This window comes from Elephantulus edwardii, unplaced genomic scaffold, assembly GCF_000299155.1.
Source record: "Elephantulus edwardii isolate Elephantulus edwardi_28Jun2011 unplaced genomic scaffold, EleEdw1.0 scaffold00002, whole genome shotgun sequence".
Classification (NCBI taxonomy): Eukaryota; Metazoa; Chordata; class Mammalia; order Macroscelidea; family Macroscelididae; genus Elephantulus; species Elephantulus edwardii.
The window spans coordinates 23,894,816-23,920,547 of NW_006399752.1; the positions used below are offsets into that span (position 1 = coordinate 23,894,816).

Here is a 25,732-nt window from a genome sequence, read left to right on the forward strand (position 1 = left end):
CCTGTATCAGACACACCTTAGTCTCCAGAGAGACACTATTGCTCTTCAAAACTTTGGAAAGGTCCCTAACAGCAGACTTTCCCGTCACAATACGTCTTTTCATTTCCTGGCTGCTGGTGCCAAGACTGTTGATTGTGGAGCCAAGCAAACTAAAGCTGTGAACAATCTCAATCTCTTCACCATCCATACTGATGCTTCTAATTGGTCCAGTGGTGAGAATCTTTGTCTTCTTGACATTGAGCCTCAACCCATATTGGAGGCTACAGTCCTTGACCCTCTGAAGCAAGCACTTCAAGTCTTCCTCAGTTTCAGCAAGCAGGGTTGTGTCATCTGCATAATGCAGATTTTTGATAGATCTTCCACCAATCCTGACCCCACACTTCTCCTCATAGAGCCCAGCCTCCCGGATAATCTGTTCTGCATACAGGTTGAAAAGGTATAGAGACAGGACATATCCCTGGCATACACCCTTCCCAATTTTGAAACATGCAGTGTTTCCTTGCTCTGTTCTGACGACTGCCTCCTGGTCCAAGTATAGTTTTCTCATTAGCACAATCAAGTGTTCTGGGATTCCCATTCTTCTCAGAGTCAGCCACACTTTGTTATGATCCACACAATCAAATGCCTTTGCATAGTCAATAAGAGTTTGTCTTTATAATTGAATAAAGAGATGTATACTATATTTGATTTGTTCATACATCCAGTGATAAATATTTAAGTTGTTCCTATCATTTTAGTGTGCAAATAATGTTAGTTACAATCACATTGACATACAAATCTCTGAATCCTTACTTTCATGTCATCCGGATATATATTTAGGAATAGAATTACTGATCATATGATAATTCTATGCTTAACTTATGAGGAATTGCTACTTTTTTCTATAGTGACAACACTCCTTTATGATACCAATAGCAATTAATGAGGATGACTTTTCCTCTTTGACTTGCAAATCACACTTCACTTAAAGTTCAAATAATAGCCAAAATAACTGAACATCTTCTAGTGCATTTTATTACTTCATTTTCGAAAACAAAGTTTCTCCTTAACAACACCGGAAAAACAGTGTAACATGGAAGTTATTAAGATAGCCACAGGAGAGTGAGTTTAAGTTTCAAAGCAACTTTTTCCCAATCTTTTTTTTTTTTATTTTATATTGGTTTGCTCACAAAATTCATATACATTGTGCTTCACACTATTCTTCCTTTATATTGTGTTTCATACAATCATTCCCATTCATTATTTCTTATAAAACCAATCAACATTGGACCTTACCCATCATTACCCAAACTTAGGAGGTCCCCACTGGATGCTTCCCATTTCCTTCACCCCATGCCTCTACCCACCAAATGGTGCAATCTTGTGGTTTGAGCCCCTACCCATCCTTACCCCTCTGTTTTCCCTCTTCCTCTCTTTCGTCCCCATCCATGTTTTACTAGTTATCCTTCTAGTTTTACAGTAATGGTCTTATGCAGTATTTGTCTTTATGAGGCTGAGTTAGTTCACTCACCATAATGACTTCCAGTCTCTCTGAAGTTATGTAGTGTGGTGTGTGTGTGTGTGTGTGTGTGTGTGTGTGTGTGTGTGTGAAATCATTGCTCCTAAATGCTACATAGTATTCCACTGTGTGAATGTACCATAAACTATCTCAATCCAGTCAGTTGTATTTGGACATTTTGAGTCTCCTTGTTGTGATGGTGAGTAGTTCTGCTGTGTCCTTGGGGTTTATTCCTAGTAGCAGAATAGTTGGGCCATATGGAGTTTCTATGTTCAATTTTATGAAGAAATGCCAAACTTTCTTCCAGAGTGGTTGTACCATTTTACAATCCCACCAGCAGTGTATGAGAGTTCCCAACTCTTCACATCCTCTCCAACATTTATTACTTTCTGTCCTGCTAAAACTGTCCCACTGTTGCTGGGGTAAGATAGTATCTCATGGTGTTTTTGATTCGCATCCTCTTACTGTCAGTGATTTTGAACATTTCTGCATATGCCTCTTGGCCACTGGAATGGTTTCCTCTATGAAAAGTCTTTCTGTGTCTTTTGCCCATTTTGAAATTTTGTTACCAGTCTATTTCTTTTGGAAGCCAGAATATTCTGTACACTTTTGTTATAAGACCCTTGTCTATCATGATATTACCAAATGTTTGTTCCCAGTCAGGTTTTCTCTTCACCTTGTTGAAAAAGTTTTTTTAAGCACAGAGATTTAATCTTTAGAAGGTTTTATTTATAATTTTATCCTCTCCAGATTGTTCATTTCTGCAAGTTTTTGTCAATCTCTTTAGATTAGACCTTCTAAGCTTGATTCCAGTTTGTCTCTTATGAGCTTTATGCTTTTGGGCTTTACGCTCAGGTCTCTGATCCTCCTTGAGTTGATTTTTTGTGTATGGTGTGAGAGGTGGATCCTGTTTCAGCTTTCTGCAGGTAGCAGTTCAGTTTTGCCAGCACCATTTGTTGAAGAGGTTGTAATTTACTCATTCGATAAGTTTTATTTCCTTGTTGAATATCAGTTGATATTCCAATTTTATTGAGTGTCTCAATTAGGAAGGATGTTGGATTTTGTCAAATGCCTTTTCTGCATCATTTTCTAAGATCATGTGGTTCTTGTTATTTGTTTGAGTAATGTGGTAAATAACATTATTTTTTTCATGTGGAACCATTCTTACATACCTGTTATGAATCCCACTTAGTCATGATGAATTATTTTTTTAATGTGCTTTTGGATTTTATTGGCTAGCATTTTGTTAAAGATTTCTGCATCTATAATCGTGAGATATTCATCTCTGGTTTTCTTTTATGGTGATATCTTTTCCTGGTTTTTGTGTTAAAGTTAGGCTTGCTTCATAGAATATCGCTGGGAGTGTTTGTTCTTTTTCTATTTTTTTCAATAATTTAAGTGGAATTGGTGACAAATCTTCTCTGAATGTTTGATAGAATTCAGCTGTGAAGCTATTTGGTCTGGAAATTTTTTTGTGGGGAAGCCTTTTTATGATAGACTCAATTTCTCCTTTTGTGGTGGGTCTGTTCAAGTGTTCTATATCTGCCCATTTCAATCTGGGTAGGGCATGAGTTTCAAGGAATCTGACCATTTCTTCTAAGTTGTCAAATATATCAGAGTATGTTGTGTTGTTGTTATGTGCCGTCGAGTCGCTTGCAACTCATAGCGACCCTATGTACAACAGCCCTAAACTCCGCTCTGTCCTGTGTCAGTGGCACTGTCTCTGACACTCCCATCCCAATTACACTAGTTACTAAAGCAATCTACCTCATAGAGGGCCTTCCCCTTCTGCGCTGTCCCTCCACCCTCCCAAGCATGATGTCCTTCTCCAAGGACCAGTCCCTCCTTACAACATGTCCAAAGTATATTAGATGGAGCCTCAGAATCCTTGCCTCCAAGGAGTCACCCGGTTTAACCCTTTCTAGGATGAATCTGTTTTGTTTTCCTAGCTGTCCATGGTACTCTTAATACTCTTCTCCAGCACCACAGCTCAAAGGCATCAATTCTCCTTCTCTCCTCCCTAGTCATTGTCCAACTCTTTGATGCATAACAAGTGATTACAGAGACCATGCTTTTCATAATATTTGGACATTATAGTTTTAATTACCTCTTTTTCTTTTTGATGTCACCTCTATCATTCCTTAATTGAGTTGTTTATGTCTTCTTTTTTTTCTGTTAAGTTTGCCCATGCTTTGTCAATTTTATTGACCCTTTAAAAAAATTTAAAAAAAAAAAACCAAACAAAACAGCTCCTGATTCTGTTGATGGTTTCAATTGTTCTTCTGTTTTCTATCTCATTGATTTCAGCTTTTGGGCTTATAATTTCCTTTCTTCTCGAGGCTGTGGGGTTAGATTGTTGTCAGTGGCACTTTTACCATCTACTCGCTCCAATGGTGTGGTCCACAGGAAGTTTTATTGCTAACCCTACCAGCACCTCCTGTGTGATTTGCAACCTTTGTAATATAATGGAAGGGTAACTATTCTTTTTTTCCATCTCAACAGCAATGAGTTTGAAGGGGGGGGTTGGGGTTTCTTTGTTGGGTTTGGGGTTTTTTTTTGGTTTTTTAGCTGTATAACATTGAAAAATTCCCTTTATCTTTCTATGCCATTGTTTTTTGTATACAAAGTGAGGATAAATGAAAAGTCTACCAAGGACTGTTGTAAAAATTGAGTTAGTTAATTCATGACCAATATTTAGAATGCAGGGCTTCACTCTGATTTTTATTTTGAATCCCAACACAAAACATAAGGACAAAATAAAAATTCAGGATTCAACCTATTACTGCCCCATTTTATCTTCCTCAGGGAATTCCACAGAACACTAAAAAAACAGTTGTTCTGTTGAACTCTTATGCATAGATGTTAATAAGATTAATTCTGCAACTGAGTAAGAACCATTCATTGCCAGAGGTTCAGAACTAACTCATAGATGACATACCACAGCCTTTTCAGAAGCAATATATCTCATGGGAAGGGATTGCGCATCTTTCTTCTGCAGAGCAGCTGGTAAATTCAAACCATTTGCCTTCAGGTTGACAGGTATTTCTTTATATATTCTTCAGTGAGCTTAATATTGTCTTGTGAAATCCATTCTATACTAGATGGTGAGAATGTTAATCTTGAGGTTATTAACAGCTTCAGCTTGTTTAACTCCACAGCCAACACACTTGGCACCAGCAGTCAAGAAATCAAATGACAAAATGCACTGAGAAAATCTGCTGTCAGGGATTTCTCCAGAGTACTGAGAAGCAATGATGTCAGTCTAAAGACTAAGGTGCACCTGATCTAGGCCATGGTCTTTGCAATTACTTGCTACACATCAGAGAGCTGAACAGTGATTAAGGGTGACGGAAGAATAATTGATACCTTTGAATTGAGATGCTGGAGAAGAGCCTTAAACATATCATGTACTGCTAACAAAACCCTAATAGTTCTGTCTTAGATAAAATAAAACCAAGTTTCTCCTTGGAGGCTAGGATTTTGAAGCTCCATCTCACATACTTTGGGCATGTGGTCAGGAGGGACCTATCCTTGGAGAAGGGTGGAGGGATGGTGTAAGAGAAGAAGATGCCAGATGAGATGAATTGATACAGTAACTGGGACAATGAGAGCAAGTGGGTCAGAGTCAGTGAGATTGGCTCAGGACAGGCAGGCTTCAAAGCTGTTGTACATAAGGTGGCTATGAGTTTCAGGTGACTTGATGGAACATAACAAGTTAGAAATTAATCAGCTTGCAAACTGCTACTAAGCACCTACTCCAGTCTGGGTGGTGGTAATATAGTTGGGATATAAGATGCTGAGGCTGGAAACAGATATAAGAGAACAATATATGGAGTAGGAGGAGGGAAAGTTTGGGGAAGGAGTAAAGGACTTCCTGGACATTTTGAGGCAGATATAGAATGATGAACAGGTCTTCCAGGTGATAGGATCAACCTATTTTGTTTTTATTCACCTCACAGTAAATGCAGAAATTATGCTAACAAATGTGCTTACTATTTCTTGTGCATAAATGTTTAGAATATCAGCTCATTATCAGAATGTTCTAAATCTGTTTTATTTCCACTTATAAGGAAAATTGGTGACATAGCACATGTTAATTGTTAGATGTTAACCAAAAGATAGGTGAGTCAAATCCATTAGTTACTTCTTAGGAGAAAGAAGGGGCAGCCTTCTTCTAGAGACTTAAAACCTCAGAAACCCCACAGAAGGTCACCATGATCTGGAAACAATTCAAAGGCTATGTGTTTGGACGTTCTACCATTTAGGCTGTGACTTTTTTTTCCCTCCAAAGTGCATACACTCTTATTGTTCTCATTGTCATAGGTAAGCATGTGACCTATAGAAATCACAATCAGTAATTTTTATAGACTATTGATTCTAAGTCAGGATGCTGATACTTCTGGAAAACCCACAGTTTGGTGATTCTAATTTTCATTCTAAGGTGGCATGACTAACTGATGAATATTCTGTACACAAACTCTCAAGAGAGATCCAGACTGACATTGCGTATATCAGCCAGGATTAATTCATTTGCCCTTTGTCCACACTCTGTAGCATTGACTTGGGGCAGTGTGGCTCCTCTAAGCTGACCAGTATTGATCATACCGTCTCTTCTGCCAGATCTGATGCCCTTTTTACTTTGAGTCCCTGGCTTTGTTGTCTATGAAACTGATATTGCATCCTTTTAAATGTTCCTATCTTTTGTCTCGTAGAACTGCCAGAGGAACACAACAGGAGAGCACTGTGAAAGGTGTCTGAATGGTTATATTGGAGATTCCATCAGGGGAGCGCCCCGATTCTGCCAGGCATGCCCCTGTCCCCTGCCCTACATGGCCAAGTAAGTCCTCAGGAAATGGGGCTTTTCTGGATTTTTCTGCTTTTCAGCACAATTGCTTTGCCTAGGCAGAGTTCTAAGCGGGTTTTTAAAACAGCCGAAACAGATACTCGAGATGAGACTGCAAAAGGTGTACAAAAGATCTGTAGCTTACATATTCATTTAAGACCCATAAGCGTTTGTGATATAGTAGCTAATGACTGCTCCTACTAAACCAGGGTGCATGATAAGTTCAATGAAATCCTTCAAGTTTTGTAAGTGAGGCTCTTTCCCCTTTTCTGAGCTTTCCCTGATCTTGCAAAGACCGTGAACAGTAAAGACAATGAAGCAAAAAAACAGAGTCATTGCCATCACTTCAATTCCTATTTGTTGTGATACTAGAGGACCAAGGTGAACTAAGGCTCCAATCTTATTGGAGGTAGGCCACCATATCTGCTCTTCTGTAAAATAGCTGGTGAGCTTGAACTTTCAATTTTTTGGCAAAGAACCAATGGTTTTTCAACATTGTGCTCCTAGGGATCCTTGTATTGCCACCAGATTTGTTATAATGTTTTCAGTGGAATTATTTCTTCTGATTCTCACAGAGTAGACTTTCCCTGTAAATGGCTGCCAAGTAAGTTTTTTATTCAGAATTAAAACATAGATTCATATTTTAGGCTAACCAGGTCATACAAGATTTCCAGGAAACCTAATTCTTACTCCTGGCTGTGTTTTGACGTGCATGAAAAGTTAAAAAGAACAGACCAACATCTAAATAGAAATAATGGAATTCATTCAAGCATATGATGTGTATAAACTTGTGCACAAGTCTGGCAGGAAAGGTATGACTGGCCATTTTATGGTGCTTCAAGATGACAGGTTTAAAATTAAAAATGGCAAAGTGGAAAGAACTGAGTCTCTATGTCGTTCTAACAGACTTGTTTGCTAACCCAAACATTAAAGATTCCGATCCACTGAGAGCCACCTTGAAAGAAAGGCCTAACAATTGATTTCCTGGAAGTCAACCATGAAAACACAATGGAGCACCCTTTCATCCTGACACATGTGATGCCTCTGTTTTGTATTCTGGGGAATAGGAAGACCAAGTTTAGAGTGATTCCTTTATCTACTCTTATTCTCAGCTTTATCTTTAGTGATCTTGATCTTGATCTTGACCTTGATCTTGATCAAGGCTGTGAGGAGTAAACTAAGAGTGGGAGATTTGGGTTGGTACCTTGCATCCACCAAGGTGTTAGGTAGAAGCTATCTCTATTGAAGACATGCATGTATTTTTTTTATAATACGTATTATGCTGTCTTTGTGTCATACATTGTTCTAGGTCCATGGGTGTAATATTTATATTTCCCACAGATGTAGTAAAGATTTCATTGAATAACATAAAATTATGAAAAGTATTGCTTCTCTTCTGAACATACACACACACACCCCCTCATAAAAAGAATAGACAACCAGAATTTCATCAACCTTTTTTCTTAATGGAAAATCAGTATCAAATAACATTTTAACTAATAGCTCAGATCTTTGGCAAGTCCAACATCAGTGAAGAAGGTAGACATTTAACACCCTCACTTCTATTTAGAGGTTATTAAACTGCCTCAGCATTTGCTTTGCAATTTTTCATGTCTGATAGCATTAATAATGTGTGCAAAATGGATGGGAGAGAGAGTGAGAACAGAAAATGTGAACATTAAATAGTCTGTTCTTTTTCAGTCAAGTGTGTCATGATTTACAAGCTCACTTTGCCTCATCTAGATGTATCCCTTAATTGTTCATTAGTATTCTGTTCTGAAATATTAGTCTTTAGTGTGTCTGATGAGATATTTAGCATGCCTCTTGCATGATGGTGGATATTTTATTAAATATATTTAAATTTTTGTTGTTGTCATGTACCATTAATTCAGAATAGACTCATAGCTGGCCCTCCAGCAGGTTTTCACTGGTTTCCCTGGCCTTGAAAGGACCATGGTTGGTGAAGACAGTGAAGCAAACTACTAAATTAATTCCCATCATGTCAGTTACTACTTGTAGTGACAGAACAGGACAAGGAAGAACTGCTTTATGTGGTTTCTAAGATTATAACTTTTTTGGAAGCAGACTATTCTGCAAAGCATCTGGTAAGTCTGAACTTCCAACATTTGTCCTTTCTTCCATGGAAGATTTCTCTTCTTTCTCCCATGAAACATCTGGTGGATTTGAACTGCATGCTAATGGGTTGGCAGTGCAACTCCGTATCACTAAGGCACCAGAACTGCCTTGTTTATACTTGTGTTACTAACCCAAAAGTCACTTTTTTCTCATGGTTTAAATCTGTCAGTAGTTCCAATAAAAGAAGGATGGACAGTCTCCTCCCATGAGATTGACACTCTCAGAAATCCAATGGAAGGTTGGCTATTATGACAGTAAAAGAGGGATTGTTGTTGTTGTTGTTGTTGATTGCCATCAAGTCGAGCATGACTCATAGCAACCCTATGAACAAAAGGCCTGAAGCCTTTCCATAACTATTGACATTTATCAAAGTTTATAGAGTTTCCAGAGGCATGTTGTTTAGAAAGTAGACGTCACTGCTGCTTTTTAAAAACAAAAACTCAGCCTCATTGCCATAGCATCAGAGGCCGTACATCGCACTGGAGGAGGCTGCCCACCTGAGGAGCTGCTGGTGGATTCCAGCCACAAGAAAGACACCACCTTTGAGTTAATAGCACAACTCCCCACCAGAGGTTCCTCAAGCTATTTTAGTAACAGTTTATCAAAAATCTAAGGATAGACTTCGTTTCCCATGTGCCAAGTACTTAGCTTCCTTGTAAAAAGAGGTGTTCCTCATTCTCTATATAAATGAAAATGTTGTATTATATCCACTCAGAAAATATAAGTTTTAAGTTACAGAAAGTTTCTTTGGATAGTAACAGATGAATTAGAAAGGGAAATCGGATCAGATGACTCCTCCTAATTGTATTGCCCATCATCAATCTTACTACACCATTCACATGACAGAACTGTATTATTTACATTACTCAACACTCTGTTTTGAGATAAGAGGCATTTGGAACCTCATTCCCCATGGACTGAGACAACTCATCTACATTCATTCAATAGTATTTGCTGAGCACTTATTATATGCCATATACTAGTTATTGGTGACATGTTGTTGTTGTTGTTAGGTACCGTCAAGTATGAGCCATAGTGACTCTATGAACAACAAATTTGAATCTTGTCCTATCTTGTGCCATCCTCACACTTTCTGACACACTAGAGACCGTTGCTGAAGTCACCATGTTAATCTACCTGGTTAAGGGTCTTCCTGTCCTACACCACCCTCTTCTTTCCCAACCATCATGTCCCTCTCCAAGGAATAACCCCTCCTAGCAACATGCCTGAAGTAAGTGAGGCAAAGCCTCATCATCTTTGCCTCTAAAGAGCACTCTGGCTGCACTTTCTCCTAGACATGTTTGGTTATTCTTTTGGCCATCCATGAGATTTTTGTTGTCTTGACATTGAGATGAAATCTATATTGAAGGCTATTTTCTTTGATATTCTGCAACAAGTGCTTCAAGTTCTCCTCACTTTCAGAAAGCAAGATCATGTCATTTGCATAATGCAGGTTTTTGATGAGTCTTCCTCCAATCTTGATACCACATTCTTTATATATTCCATTTCTTGAATACTTTGCTCAGCATACAAATTGAATAGGTATGGAAAGAGAATACAACCCTGATGTACTTACTTCTTAATTGAAACCATATAGTGTTCCCTTGCTATAACCACACAAAAACCTCTTGTCTAGGTATAGGTTTCACATGAGCACAATTAAGATATAATTTTTAATTTTAAATAAATTTCAAAGGAAAACTCGAGAAGACAAAGCAAAGTATTGGGGAAACAGCAGTAAACAATCAATCAAAAACTCCTATCTTCATTAAGATAGTAATTAAGATCTTTGCTAGATCAAGTTGGTAGAGAACCCTGCTGACATAGTGAATAGCCTACAGGGCTGCTAACTGGAAGATCAGCTGTTCAAATCCACCAGCCACTGCATGGAAGAAAGATGAGCATTCTCATGCGAAGATATACAACCTCAGAGACCCTGTGAAGAAAGGCTGGAAATGTGAAGCTAACTTTGATTCAAAGGAGTGGCTGAAGGATTTAGGAAATGTGCTCTACAGTAAGGTCCATAGTAACAGATAAGAAAGGTGAATTCTCCACAGTGCAGACTCTCTCTTTGCCATCAAATCAGAACTGTCTCTTAGCTGATCTTCCAGCAGCTTATCAGATGCTTTAAATTACACAGGAAGGCATTTCCCATCTTTCTCCTGATATGAGCCCACCCATCTGTGAGTCTGCAGTGCAGTTCCTTATCACTAAGCCACTGTAGCTTTCTACAGGGCAGACAAGAGGCTATAAAACCAATTCTACGTGTTAAAAAAAAGAAAGAGAAAACACTGTTCATGACAAAACAGCATTAGGTGGGAGTGGGGAAGGGTTCGTAAAATTATGAAATACCTGCTATTTTCTCTAGTATGACAAGATCTTTGATCTGGGATATTTAATCAATCTTTAATACTAATCAAATATTTCCTTAAAAGTTAAGTATGGCATTTCCTCTTTCTGTTGTTATATGCCTCTTTTTACTTAAAAAAGAAAAAAAAAATGTGTTGTTAATTTCTATAGAAACCAAAGTGGCAAGAGGCTAGAAAGAGACCTGTTAAGGGTCTGAACTCCACTTTGAAAACTACACTAGTTGAGTCTACAGACCCGGGAAATGGAATGCTGGCTTTTTTCTGTTACAGTGGCCACATCATTAAAGGAAGTGATGCTTTTACAAAGTTAAACAATCAAAATGCTGAGTCTGTTTTCCCAGGTTCCGTAAGGGTTTCCCAATAGCAGAAAGCTCCCTTCCACTTGGAGCAGGCGCCACACTGGTTGGAGTGAGCGGAGAGAAACACAGTGTTTTCATTTCCCTCGCCAAAGACAGAAAAAGATAAGAAAAACACAAACTATCAGTGTAGATGCAAAACAAAAGAGAACACTCACTAGTATTGCCTCTGAGGCTTCCAGCACCGATACTAGTGAGTGCACACTTGTTCCGAGGCACCCCTCACACAGGATTGATTTATTTATTTTGGGGTTGGCCAGACATCCTCCATGTCTACTAGTAGCTATAGTAATCTCTCCAATCAAGGAAAATGTCATCTGTTTAAAATAGCAGGACATCAGCTAAAGGCAAACAACTCAGATACCAGCAAATATTTGGGCTCTTCAAGCCGTGGGAGGGCTGCTGGATGGAACACCTTCAAAGAAAAGATGAGTGGGATCCGATTGTGTTCTGGGCTCTGAGACAGTATTTCTTTAAGTCGGCTAGGGCATAAGAGCAAGTGAAATAAAGGGTAAAAGGTCAAAGAAATGTAGTTTTGTTGGAATGTTTTCCCCAAACTGTTAGAGAAAATAAATTGTGGATATTGTGTTTCACAGAGAAGTACATATAGTTTTCTGACTGATTTTATAAATGTCTTCAAACAAAACAAACACATCCATTTGCTTTCCTCCAAAGACCATTAGAGGAGACTTGCTGATTCGTGCAGAACGCGAGACCAGCGGGTCGTCCTCCACAGGCTGTGTAGTTTCTGAGCCAAAACTCATTTTAAGCTTTTAAAATTTTTCACATCCCCCCTTACATAATGTGAACTCATTTGAGGATACAGACTTTTCCGACCATGTGGGGAGCAATATTCCATTTCCCTTGCCTCAGAAATTAGCGTAGCTTTGTGGGGTTTTAATTTTTTCCCCTACTGTACCATTATTTTCATGACTTTTTCCCACTCTGTCCTAGTTTTTATTCTCTCAGGCAGTGTCTGCAGCAGTGTAAGAAACTGATTCCTAATATTCTGTTGCAATTCTAGTTTTGCAGAGTCCTGCTACAGGAAAAATGGAGCTGTTCGGTGTATTTGTAAAGAAAACTATGCTGGACCCAACTGTGAAAGGTAAGCTAATAAGATTCTTTTTGTACGTGAGGAGAAAGGAAGCTTTCTGTTTCTTGGAAGCTTTCTGTTTCTTGCACTCTGCCACACTCCCATTCAGTAGCCGTGAAAGTGGGTGCTTCATTTGAGAAGTTGGGGGACCAAATTTCAAAATTCCCTGAGGAATTTTCCCCAAGCCATTTACCCCAAAAATAAAGTATAATATGCTCCCTGAAGTCCAACACAGACCCATAGACTAGCATTAAGAAATCAGAAGAACAAGGAAACTGAGTATGTACATTTTTTATAAGATTCTATAGACAGACTTAATAGCATTCTGCTCTCTATCCACTGTGGAGAACAGGTACTACAGTTACTGTTTGCATAACTAAGTGTAAACCTTCCTCAGTTAATGAGGCAAGACATGTACTTTGGTTAATTTTGTTGCTGTATGTGCCATAGAGTTGGGTACAACTGATAGTGACCCTATGAACAACAAATCTGGACCCTGTCCTATCCTGTGCCATCCTCCGCATCTCTAACATAATTGAGCCCACTGCTGTGGTCACTGCACCACTCTATCTTGTTGAGGGTCTTCCTGTGAAGTAACCAAATTCCACAAGCATTTGAGGTTTCTGAATCCCAGTTTGGTACTTACTCTTAATAATCCTTTTCCGTTGTTGTGGCTTTGCTCATATGGGGGAGACCTTGGCCCCAAAGGATGTGAGTCTTCCTACTGGATGATGATATTTCCCTTTCTCTTCACTTTGTCAGTGACTCTCAGCTTTGGACGTTAAAGCAGATTTCACTAAGGATCTCGTGGAAAAGTATTCTCATTTTGAACAGAAACATCATTAACATTGGCCACACATTGCAATTAGGTAACTAAACCATGTAGTGCCTTAAAGATATGGAGGGAAGGGCCAGGAGATACTCATTAAAAACAAGTCAAACATTGGCAGTGTGCTTGCCTAAGAAATAATGTGTTCACAGTGTCACCTGAAGATGCCTCTGAAATTCAGCCCAGGCTTACCATATAAATCTTACACTTAATCTTGCTTCTAACAAAAATATCTTCCATCTCTCAAAAGAGAAGTTCTGAAACACTTTGAAAGCTTTTAAACCCTCTGGTGCAGAGAAAAATCTCTACACTTGGAGAAGCAGATTGATAGCTACTATAGAATCAACTAACTTACGGTGACCTTATGTACAACATAACAGAGTGTTGCTCAGTCTTACATAAGCCTCAGTCTTGTCAGCATGCCCAAGCCCATCATTGCAGCTTCTGAGGAGCGCTTTCATTAGTTAGCCTTTTACTTCAACAAATATATTGTCCTTCTCCTAAGATTGATCCTCTCTGATGATGTGTGTCCAAACCAAGTGAGTTGAACAGCATTCTTTTCTGGTTCCACAAGGTTCTAATTTTTAGAAGTTAATTCTATTGAGACCTAACCACCAAGGATTACCCTGTTTGTATTTGAAATACTGGTGACATGCTTTCCAGTGTCATGGCAACATACAACAACTGACAATTGGAGATCATTGTAACTATGATTGATACATGTGTAAAAATATGACTAATTCATTTACTACATAACTTTTTACTAAGGGTTTGTGGGGTTTTTTATTTCCTGTAAGACCGATGGAAAGCAGGAGAAGAGGTGAGGGCCCACATGTATTGTATCCACTAGGAGGGGTAACCAATTGACCAATGTTAGGGACACACCCATTCTACATTTCCATATGGGAGGACTCAAAAACAGGAGGCACCTGATTTACTTGGCTCAGTGGGTGTTTGAGAAGATTGTTAATCAGTCAGGGAGCTTTTTCTCCTTTATGTGTGAGGTTAAGCTCATTTCTGCCTGATAATGATTGAGCAGTGTTACTAGCCAATGAGTGTGGGAAGTCCACTGAAAATAGAGTTAATGGTTTTGATTAAGGTCCTGCTGAACAAATGCTAGACCTCCCAAGAAGTCAAGTCATCTCAGCCTCCATGGGCTGGCTCAGCCATGAAGAATAGTCCTGAGGTACAGATAAGTTTAATAGTCATATTAACGGGTCTTACTTGTATGTATGAGTATTGTCCTGTCTCCCACAACACTGTATTTCAGGAAAGAACCTGAAGCTGGCTTTTTTACTATGATTGCAACACCATTCTTCTATTTTTCATTTCCTGCATAGTATGCCGTATAATTATCTGATTCAAAGTGTCCAACGCTGGCCCATCTCCTCTCACTAATGCCTAGTGTGTTGTTCATACAAGACATTTCATTTTTAACAATTTCCAGTTTTCCAACATTCAAGTATATGCATGCCATGTTCAAATTATTAAATGATGTTTGTTATTGTTTTTCCTCATTTCAACTGACTTCTAATCTGGGCTCTACCACTACCCTACTCTAACTATCCTCATTCCTCTAGTGTTCATAGGGCTTTCAAAGCCTGTTATTTAAGAAATAGATCGCTAGGGCTGCTTCCTATGCTTTTCCCAAATGCCTTCTAAAATATTTTCTTTTATTAAACCTTGACAATGAATATATTAGATGAGCCTCTGGTATTGAAGAGAAAAATATTAATCTACTGCCAGATTCCCTCAGAGAGCAGGCAACATCTACAAAGAACACTGGAGTAAGACTTCCTTCTAAAGCCTTTGTCTCTCCTGTGTGCAGGGAGATTCACTTGGAGCAATGTTCTCTCCTCCTTATCCTTGTTTATCCAACCTTTCTAATACTTTAAAAGAGTATATATCTTGAGCACTTTTTCATTACAAATTCATTTTGGAATCTAGGGAACTCTTCTTCAAAATGTAAATGACCTCATTGAGCCTTCTCCACATGTAGTTTGGTAGAGGGGATCAGGATACAAATATATCTAAGATGTGGTCCTTGGTTGTCAAGGAACTCTCCAAGCTAGTGGAATGAAGGAGACGCTGAGTAGTACAAATTTATCATGTTTAGCTGCTACGTTAAAGGTGAGTGGTTTTAGTCTACAGGAGGCATCTTGGGAGAAAGGCCTAGACATCTAGTTCCCCAAAATTAGTCATTAAAAACCTTATAGAGCATTGTTCTACGTTGGCACACTATAAGTCAGAATCAATTCCACGGCTATTAGGTTTTTGTTGTTGTTCTAAATAGAAGAGCAACAAGAGAAATGCAGTGGAAGGAGTAGTCCTTTTCACACGGAGAGATAGGGTCATCCAAGAGGCGGTGGCTACAGTGCTTCACCCTTGTACTTGACCCTGAGAATCCACCAAGCGTGAGGCTCTGTTCTGAATTTAACAACCAAGTTATTCAATTGTCAGAGTTAAACTTTCTCTAATCCATCTTTTGAATGTATTTATGAAATTGGACCTCAACATGGAAACTTCAAAGCAGGAACCTGATTTGTGTGGATATCTATTTCAAACAAAAAATGAAAACTAAACAAGCCAAGTACATTCTAGGTGTTTCTGTGCCTGGACTTCAAAATCCCAATTTGATCCTCTGCTGAGAATCTTCATTTCCACCCCAGACATACAGAATGTTTTTTCCACTCCAGAATCAGAATGTATTGTTTAACAAGAACCCCAGGTGATTCTTATAATTTATATATCAAAGGTCAGTTGTATGATGTGGGGAGGGGGTTATGTCCCTGTTTTGCTGAAAAACATCATTAAAATGAGAAAGGTCATGTGCCACAGTTTATTGGGGGTTTTTTCCACTATGAATTTGTCAATTCTGTTTTCCCTAAATGAAATAAGTTATCAGTATAACTAGAAATGGGACTATGAAGGAAGGAAAATAAGACCAGGCTCCAGGGGAATAGGGCTCTAGTGCTCTATCTAAATCCAATCACTGTCCTTTTATATCCTGTGTTATAAACTTTTGAAGTCAGGACTTCGGCACATAGAGAGTATTTATTATTTACCTTTTAAAGCCATTAATTGATTACTTAATTGTAAATTCATTAATGAGAGACTAAAGGAGTAGAAAGAATACTAAACTTAAGAGTATCACAATAGAGGTGAGCCAAGCAGCACTGAGCAAATCATTTAGCTCCTCTGAACTCTAGTTTCCTCCTCTGTAAAAGAAAAGGGTTTTAGATGGCTGTATTTAAACCTTTGTGTACCTAGGCTGCAAAATCTATAGGGTCTGATGTGTAGACTGATTCCAGAGTTGCCTTGGAACCTATCACCAAAAGATGTCCTTGAAATACAGAATGATTCAAAGTCGTTTCTCATTTTGATTAAGATTCTGACATAAAATAGTGGTAGACTAGAAAATAACCTGTATAAACCAAATGTGAAATAAACAGAGTGAGAAAAGTGACTTTATTGGGGAAAGCGTCTGTGATTTTGAGAAAGCATGACCGAGATCATGAGGATGCCACAGGATTGGGCAAGATTCAGATTGTTGTTCACAGGGTCAGTAGAGGTCCTAACTGAATAGATGGCACCTAACAACAACATCAACCCCCTGAACCAGATACATACAGAGGCGGCAGGTGTGAGTTCTGTTTGGATGGGCCCCAAAGTTCTCTGATGAACACTTGTTGTTGTTGTTATGTGCCGTTGAGTAGTTTGTGACTCATAGTGACCCTATGTACAACAGCCCTAAAACCTGCTCTATCCTGTGCCAATCTCATTGCCTCTGAAACACCCATCCCGATTACCCCAGTCACTGAATCAATCCACCTCGTAGAGGGTCTTCCCCTCCTGCGCTGTCCCTCCACTCTACCCAGCATGATGTCCCTCTCTAAAATCTGTCTCTCCTTACAACATGTCCAAAGTATGTCAGATGAAGCCCCAGAATCCTTGCCTCCAAGGAGTAGCCTGGTTTAACCCTTTCTAGGATGAATCTGTTTGTTTTCTTGGCAGTCCATGGTACATTCAATACTCTTCTCCAGCACCACAGCTCAAAGGCGTCAATTCTCCTTCTATCCTCCCTAGTCATTGTCCAACTCTCTGATGCATAACAAGTGATTGCAAAAACCATGGCCTGTATCAGGCGCACCTTAGTCTCTAGAGAGACACCGTTGCTCTTGAGTACTTTAGAGAGGTCCCTAACCGCAGACTTTCCCATTGCAATACGTTTTTTGATTTCCTGGCTACTGGTGCCAAGAGTGTTGACCGTGGAGCCGAGCAAACTGAAGCTGTGAACAATCTCAATCTCTTCACCATCCATCCTGATGCTACCGATTGGTCCAGTGGTGAGAATTTTTGTCTTCTTGACATTGAGCCTCTGTCCATTTTGAAGGCTTCAGTCCTTGACCCCCTGCAGTAAGTGCATGAGATCCTCCTCAGTTTCAGTGAGCAGAGTTGTGTCATCTGCATAACGCAGATTGTTGATACTACAACACTAGAGAGAAAAAAATAAAAAAAAAACCCCAAAACAACACAAAAATACTCTGTCCATATATGTGTCCCAAAGAGGAATCATTTATGTTGGCCTACAGACCAGAGAGCCTATATATCTGAAGCATAAAGATACGGAAATTTGTGAATGACAAAACTCATTAAACATTTCCTCTTGGCATGACTCTTTGTGAGTTACAGAGAATTTATATTCATTCTAATCTTTTCCTAGCTCTCTATTCCTGGAGTCCACAATATTATGTGTGATTATGTTTGATTCATTTCCTGTTGTTGCAGAGCATGAACTATGTGTTTTTCCTCTTCCTATCTCTCCCTCCATCCTGTACATAAAATGGACATGAATTATCCTTCTGTTGGATGAATCCACTCATTCATTTACAGCAGTATCAGTGTGGTCCAGGGAGGAGCAAAGGGAACAGCTCAGGGAGAGAAGTCTAAGTGCTATGACAGCCTACTTACATGACCCTAAAAAACCAAAGAAGCCCCTTAGCCTCAGAGAGCCAGGCTGACATGGCCCACCCCACTCTTTCGTGTGTACACTCATTAAATAATCTCACCTATGTGAAAGTGTATGCAGTTATGAGAGACAATGCAAAAAAGAAGCCTAAAAATCTACATAACGTCATCATCACAACTACACACACAAAAAAGAAACAGAGTCGTAAAGACTGCCATAACATACACACGTGATCTAGTTAACAGTGATTTGGCTTGAGTGTCTTAGTTAGGCTATGAGTATGATTTCTTTAATTTCTCCATCTTTCCAATAGTCTGAGTCATGATCCTCTGAGTGGAAACATTTTTTTTAAAAAAAATGTACTCTTCATATTATTACTGGCCGAGTCTTTCTGGTTTCCTTCTCTTTCCACTCCCCAGTGCATGTCCAGGTCTTCTGCACCCCACCCATGTCTCAGGGTTACAGCCTGTAGTCCATGCTGCACTCTGACCCCAGAACAGACTTCCTTCACCTCCGTTTCCATCACACTGGGAAATGTTCCTTTCTCACATGAGAACTGACTGCTCTTCCTGACCTTTATCCAGTTCTTTCTTGGCCACAAGGTCTTCCCAGCCACACCCATAGCACCTCTGGCCCCAGTGAGCCAATCTTCTACAAAGGTTTAGGATCCACAGCAGAAGAGAACCCACAAACTGCACATGTGTATAGATTGGCCTCTATAGCAGTCTTACACAGCATGAGCCAACTTTAAAAATTGAGATTTCACATAAAAACCCAACGTTTACTTTTTCCATTAAAAACAGAAAATCTGGCAACACACACCCTTCGTTCCCTCAAGGCTCAGTCTGGCAAGGATGAATTTAGCTGAGGCCTCAAGTCCCACGCACCAGGACCTCTGCCGGCATGCAGGGCATGATGATAAAAAGTTGAAAAAGGCATTTCTTCCCCCTGGCAGAGGCAGCCATACCCAGAATTCACAGCTTGGCAAACTGAGCAAAGGCTGGATGGAATTCAATCCCCACTCTCCCACTTGGCAGATTCTCCTGTTCAGGGCCCAGCTGGCATAACCAGCAGCTATGGCTCACACCACAAGTACAGTTAGGTACCTGGCCTCTGTAGGCTCACACATCTCAGTTGTCCAGAAGGATAGCAATCTGGGCTGCAGTTCTATTTCTCTGTCCTGTACTTGATGTCCAGGCTGGCCTCATTCAGTCATATGATGGCTGCCAGCAGCTGAGAGTGTTCCATGCCTCTTCCCTCACATGCAAATGGAAAGAATGACTTCCCACCTCCTTAGACAAGAGCCCTGAGCCATGTTCCAACTGAATCCTTCCAGAGTCCATTCCTTTTGGCCAGAAGATTCTCAGCCATTGACTGGCTCAGACTTGGGTTATTAGAACAATTCACTGTGACAAAGTGGATAATGATAGAAACCAATATTTCTCCACGGAGATGTTATTAACATTTTGTCCAGGAGAATTCTTAGCTGTGTCCTATTGTGCTTTTCTTTAAGTACATTGTAATATACTGGCCCCACCAAATCATGTGCCAGCCATGCACACCAGTCATTAGAATGACCAGAATTACTGGTCCGTATACTAATTTAAATCCAGTTTTGCATCTGGAAGCTGCCCAAACTGAATGACCTCAAATACTATGAGTGGTTCCTGCAAAATGAATTCTAATCCACAGGGGGCTCTTGTGACTTAACAGTAAGGTACTGTACTGCCAACCCAAAGGAACATGGTTCGAATCCACCAACTGCTCTGCAGGAGGATGGACAGTCTTCTCCTGTGTGATTTACTACCTCTGAAAACCCACTAGAAAGTCAACTATGGGTTGGTTCTGACTTGAGATTATACAACAACGGTCAAGTCTTCTGAGCAGATGGGAGTGTGGGAATGGATTTGGGGAGAAAAATCCACAAATATTCATCGTAGCTTTCTTCTAGGAGGCAAAGAAGATACAAAGGAAGGAAAACTGTGAATCCTAAATTTTTACCGTGTGATTCCCCTTCAGATGTGCTCCGGGTTACTATGGAAACCCCTTACTGATTGGAAGCACCTGTAAGAAATGTGATTGCAGTGGGAACTCAGATCCCAATCTGATCTTTGAAGATTGTGATGAAGTCACTGGCCAGTGTAGGAACTGCTTACGCAATACCACTGGATTCCATTGTGAACGCTGTGCACCTGGCTACTATGGGGACGCCAGGATAGCCAAGAACTGTGCAGGTACGATGTGATAAACCCTGATCTCACTGCCTGGCCAGCATGTACATGACTGCGCCAACACTCATCAATACTGAATGCAGATAAAGAATTTCTCTTGGAGACATATTGCTGGTGCCACCTTGCTTTTCCAGAAAAATATGTTTAGAAATGTGTATTGCAAATTGATGAAGAATAAATATTTTTATGAAGGCTACCAGAAAAATTAGGGAGCTCTGGTGGTCTAGTGAGTAAAGAGTTGTACGGCCAGCCCAAAGACAAGTAGTTTGAACCAAAAGCTTTTTCCTTGGGAGAAAAGATGGGCAGTGTCCTCTTGTGTTATTTGCAGCCTCTGAAAGCCCATTGGAGGGGACATTCTGAGTCAGTTATGACTCCTTAGCACATAACAAGAATACAAAACTATTTCTGCTCTTGTTAGGCTGAGCCCTGAGGCACTAGTACAAATTAACTCCCACCATTTCAATTTGTCTTCTCAATTATTATCCAAGAAACCAACTTTCATGGATTGCCTCTATTTTACTAGATGATTGAATGAAATTCACCTAAATGTTTTCTTCTCCTGCATGCTAAGTCCTTTTTTCTGATTTATGCTTGATAAAGTTGGCATTTAGGTAAAATGGATTAACTAATTAAAGAAAACATTTGATCAGCTTCCCTTATTTCAAATTATCCAAGGAAAGATTTAAAGAATAATATAGGAAATATTCCTGGTTAGATTTTAACTGAAATGTACACATTTTAATCATGGTTTCCACAATTTGTTCACCAGCAATGGTGAAGATCTTCAGAGGCCAACTTAAGTTCTTTTCTTCGGTGAATATAAGAAGGCAAAGATTATATCTTGCTCTTATGTGACTTAGAGGAGGAACAGAGAAAGGAAGGAATAGCTTGCTCGTGTGGTAAATTCTGCCTCTAATATCGATTGTCTCTGAAGAGATATTAAGTCAGGAGCTTAAAATTGAAAAGGAAGTGTGTTTGATCTGCCAAAGTCACAATAAAAGTAAACATGCCTATGAAAAACTATGCACAGAGGATTAACAATAAGAATGGCAGCAAGATGAGAGTATTCTGTATCCGGTTAAAGCTGAAAGAAAAATTGATCAGAAAGAGTGCTGGCAGAGTCGTGGTGTTAAACACTGATGTCTCTTTTCTCAAAACATTTACTAGACATATGTTTAAACTGCAAGTATGTAAATCACTCTTAGAAGTTAATGTTAGAAGCTATAAAGCTGTAACACAGTGTCTCAGACAGAATGGGAGGAAAATGTAGAGCAAAACCATAATGGTCCCCAAAAGACCAGATCTAATGGTCTCTTGGAGACTAGACAACCCATCCCCCAAGACGATTGCTCTAAAATGCCCTTTGGACTAGAACAGAAGCCATTGTAGGAAGCGAAACAATAAACAGCCCCATAAAATAGACAATAACACCTGAGAGAAAAGTGTTCCTTAGGAAAAAATCAATTGTATGAGATCAAAAAGACACTTGCCTCAAAGCAATGAGGAGAAGGCAGGAAGGCTAGATATAGACAAAGGACTGTTAGGTACATTGCCCACAATGTGCTGGCACTCTCCTCATTTCCATCCTGGGTTTCTGTTCCTTTTGTCTGCATTTTCTAACCTTTCCTCCCATAAAGCATTTGGGATTATCAGAATTATCCCTCACAGAGCATGTGGAATTAGTAGAATTACCTGTACTGGAGCCTAATTGGGTAGGGACATAACCTCTATATGATAGATTTTATCAAATTTTAAGAAAGAATATGTCTAATCTCAATTCAAAAATTATACACTGATAACCAGAATTTCTAGAAACCATGAAAACATTGCTGTCTTTCAAGCTTTATGAAATGAGTCTCTAATTTCTTGTTTTTGTTTCCCACAGTATGCAACTGCGGAGGAGGCCCTTGTGACAGTGTAACTGGAGAATGCTTGGAAGAAAGTTTTGAACCCCCTACAGGCATGGACTGCCCAGTCATAAGTAAAAATAACAGTACATGATTGACTAACCCCACTTTCTCTAATATGCTGCAGGTGTGGGATTAGGGAGCGCTATGTGATACAGCCCCGGTGTTAACCATGTCTGCGCCTCAAGTAAGGAGACCTTGAACAAGAGACACTTGATGGTTTACCTGGTACCAATTGGCAAAGAGGTGGTCTACACTGAAATAGCTCTGATTTAGAAAAGTCATTTTGTCAGGTCTTAAAACTCAATGTCATATTTGGTAAGCAAAAGCAGGTTAGAAACATAATTCCCAAAGACACATCTCATATTAGCTTCTTTTTCTGTATTACCTGAAAAATCCTGGGTAACACGACACGTAGACAGTGCTCTCAAACACTCAGGGAGCAGAGATAATAAGAAAGAAAACAACAATTCCCAAATTTCAACAACTCTGTAGTAGGACTCAAAATAAAAATATTTAGGCCTTCTGAATTGAAGCTACCATCTTTCTTTCCTAGATTTCTCTGCCATTCTTGATAATCAAATCATGAACTATTAAATAAAAAAGGAAATTTCAGTTTAGATATTGTTTTAACATTAGGAACCTCCTCCTGAAAACAACAACAAAAAAATTCATGACTCCAGTTTCACTGGACACAAGAAATCAATATTATCTACACAAGCGAAATGTCTTTTTAAGAAGGTAACACAGCATCAGAGGCACAAGCAGGACACACTTTGCATACTGGTGGAAGGAGTGGCCGCCTAGGCATGATCATTTTAAGAACACCAAAGCACATATCGGGTGCTAAGTATTTCCCCTATCAGCCATGTGTTGGCCTCCAGCCGAAGAGTCATCCATTTGAGAGAGTGCCTGTTGTTGTTGTTAAGTGCCGTTAAGTTTCTTGTGACTCATAGAAACCCTATGTACAACAGCCCTAAACTCTGCTCTGTCCTGTGCCAATTGCACTGTCTCTGACACTCCCATACCAATTATCCCAGTCACTGAATCAATCCACCTCATGGGGGCCTTCCCCTCCTGCGTTGTCCCTCCACCCTACCAAGCATGATGTCCCTCTCCAAGGACCTGTCCCTGCTTGCAACATGTCCAAAGAATGTTAGACGGAACCTTAGAATCCTTGTCTCCAAGGAGCAGCCAGGTTTAACCCTTTCCAGGATGAATGTTTGTTTTCCTAGCAGTCCATGGTATTCTCAATACTCTTCTCCAGCACCACAGCTCAAAGGCATCCATTCTCCTTCTATTCTCCTTAGTCACTGTCCAACTCTCTGATGCATAACAAGTGATAGCAAAGACCACGGTCTGTATCAGACGCACCTTAGTCTCCAGAGAGACACCATTGCTCTTCAGTACTTGGGAGAGGTCCCTAACAGCAGACTTTCCCATGGCAATGCGCCTTTTAATTTCCTGGCTACTGGTGCCAAGAGTGTTGACTGTGGACCCAAGCAAACTAAAGCTGTGAACAATCTCAATCTCTTCACCATCCATCCTGATGCTGCCAATTGGTCCAGTGCTGAGACTCTGTCTTCTTGACATTGAGAGAGTGCTTAGGACCATCTTAAACATCAAGTAACAAATTAACATATTAACAACCATTAACTCTTTCATCTGCATTTATCCATTTTCTAGAGAAGAAGACAGTTTGAGGTGTAGGTTCAGTGCTAACACCTGAATACTGACTTAGGAAAGGGAGATAGCAATCAAAGGTCAGAACCTCAAATGAATAGAGGCATCCCAAAGTGGCTTCCCATGGTTAAAGTGGATAGTTGGTTGTATGACATAGTGATTGTAATTAATGTGACTGAATTGCACTCTAGTTTGTTATGTGTAGTTTAAAACACATTTTCCTAAAATACACAAAAAAGAAAAAGTAGACAGAGCTTCCCTTTTACCCACCTTTCTTAATTCAATACAGTGCTTATTTTTGTTCATGTAAACTTACATTCTGTGTTCAAGTCTTGTTTTATATTATGTCCTAAGCCAACATGGCACCTAATGTACAGTTTGGCTCATCTCAGGCTCTGCTTTATCTTTAAGGATAAGAACTAGTTCTAAGACCCAAGATCCGCAGGAGACAAAAACAAAAATAATATTAACCAAGGAAATGCACATTCATTTAAAGAAGCATGCTTACTGATGGCTTTCAGGATTTGAACTTACAGACCTGACCTTCCCTTTGTACCTTCAGGCTGTGACAAGTGTGTCTGGGATCTGACAGATGACCTGCGGTTAGCAGCACTCTCAATAGAAGAAAGCAAATCTGGTCTGCTGAGTGTGTCATCTGGTGCTGCTGCCCAGAGGCATGTGAATGAAATGAATTCCACCATCTACCTCCTCAAAGTATGGAGCCTTGTGGCAGCTTTAACTCTATCTTCATTCTGTTTTCTGTAATCATTCCTTCTGTGTTTCCTTGGTATATCTGAGTTGCATATTCATACTATGGTTTGTTAGACCTAGGCTATGAGGAGTTGATTTTAACCTAAGCTAAGAGAAAGTTTCTAATAATAAGACTATAATGAAAATAAAATTACTAAAAATACCTAGTATCTATGTAGAAAACTACTGAAGGAAAGGAAATACTTTCATTTCTATAAAAACTATCCAAAATCATATGGTTATAGAGTTTATGGATCCAAGACAAAACTATGAATGAGTTATTAATTATCACAAACTTAATTCATTGCTTTAGCTTCAACTTACACGATTTTGAGGAATTTCTCTAAATATTTCCTTGTCTTTCTCCCTACTCCCTCTTTCTTCTCAGATACATTTTATACTCTCTCTCTCTTTCTTAAATGAACAGTCACATGCTCTGTTTCTCTTCATGTTTAAAGAGTTTATATTCTCTATATTCTCTTTCTCTCTCTTTCATACACACACTGTCTCACACATACAAATGCATGCATGCAGACACATAAGCATATATTCAAAAGTGCACACACGCATGCACACACGTACACATTTATATCTTCTGTTTTTCCCCATAGGCTAAAGGGTTAATATGTAATGTTGTCGTGTTGTTGTTGTTGTATACCATCAAGTAGGAACCAACCTATAGCTGACCCTCCAGGTGGTTTGCAGAGGCAGTTAATCACACAGAGGGAGATTCCCCATCCTTCTCCTGGAGAGTAGCTGGCAGATTTAAACCATGTGCCTCAGGATTGCAGTGCATCTTCTTACCACTAGAGAGCAGGAAATAGCTAAAAACAAATGATTATCATTTAACTTACAATATCTAGGCCTGAAGAGGTATTTGAGTTGTCTCTGAATTTTAGGTTGCTAGGGCAGTCAACAAATATTTTCCAAACAATAATAGTTAACTGACCGTTTACACTCTTCGGTCAGTTACATCATTACAAAGACAGAAGAGGAAGAAAAGACCAAAATGGATGTCAGAAGAAACTCTGAAGATTGCACTGGAGCGTAGAGAAGCCAAAGCACAAG

The 25,732-nt window shown here is 39.5% G+C and overlaps 1 protein-coding gene across 2 annotated transcripts in view; it reads left to right on the forward strand.

The window, feature by feature from the left end:
• Nucleotides 1–25,732, forward strand: part of LAMA4 (laminin, alpha 4) — a 229,742-nt gene that overhangs the window by 93,608 nt on the left and 110,402 nt on the right. Inside the window, exons 3-7 of one of the 2 annotated variants that reach the window (XM_006879028.1) lie at nucleotides 6,211–6,335; nucleotides 12,227–12,307; nucleotides 20,113–20,327; nucleotides 22,210–22,305; nucleotides 24,477–24,628. In XM_006879028.1, coding sequence (XP_006879090.1) covers nucleotides 6,211–6,335; nucleotides 12,227–12,307; nucleotides 20,113–20,327; nucleotides 22,210–22,305; nucleotides 24,477–24,628 — 669 coding nt within the window. The remainder of the gene's footprint in view (nucleotides 1–6,210; nucleotides 6,336–12,226; nucleotides 12,308–20,112; nucleotides 20,328–22,209; nucleotides 22,306–24,476; nucleotides 24,629–25,732) is intronic. The other variant, XM_006879027.1, reaches the window with a different exon arrangement.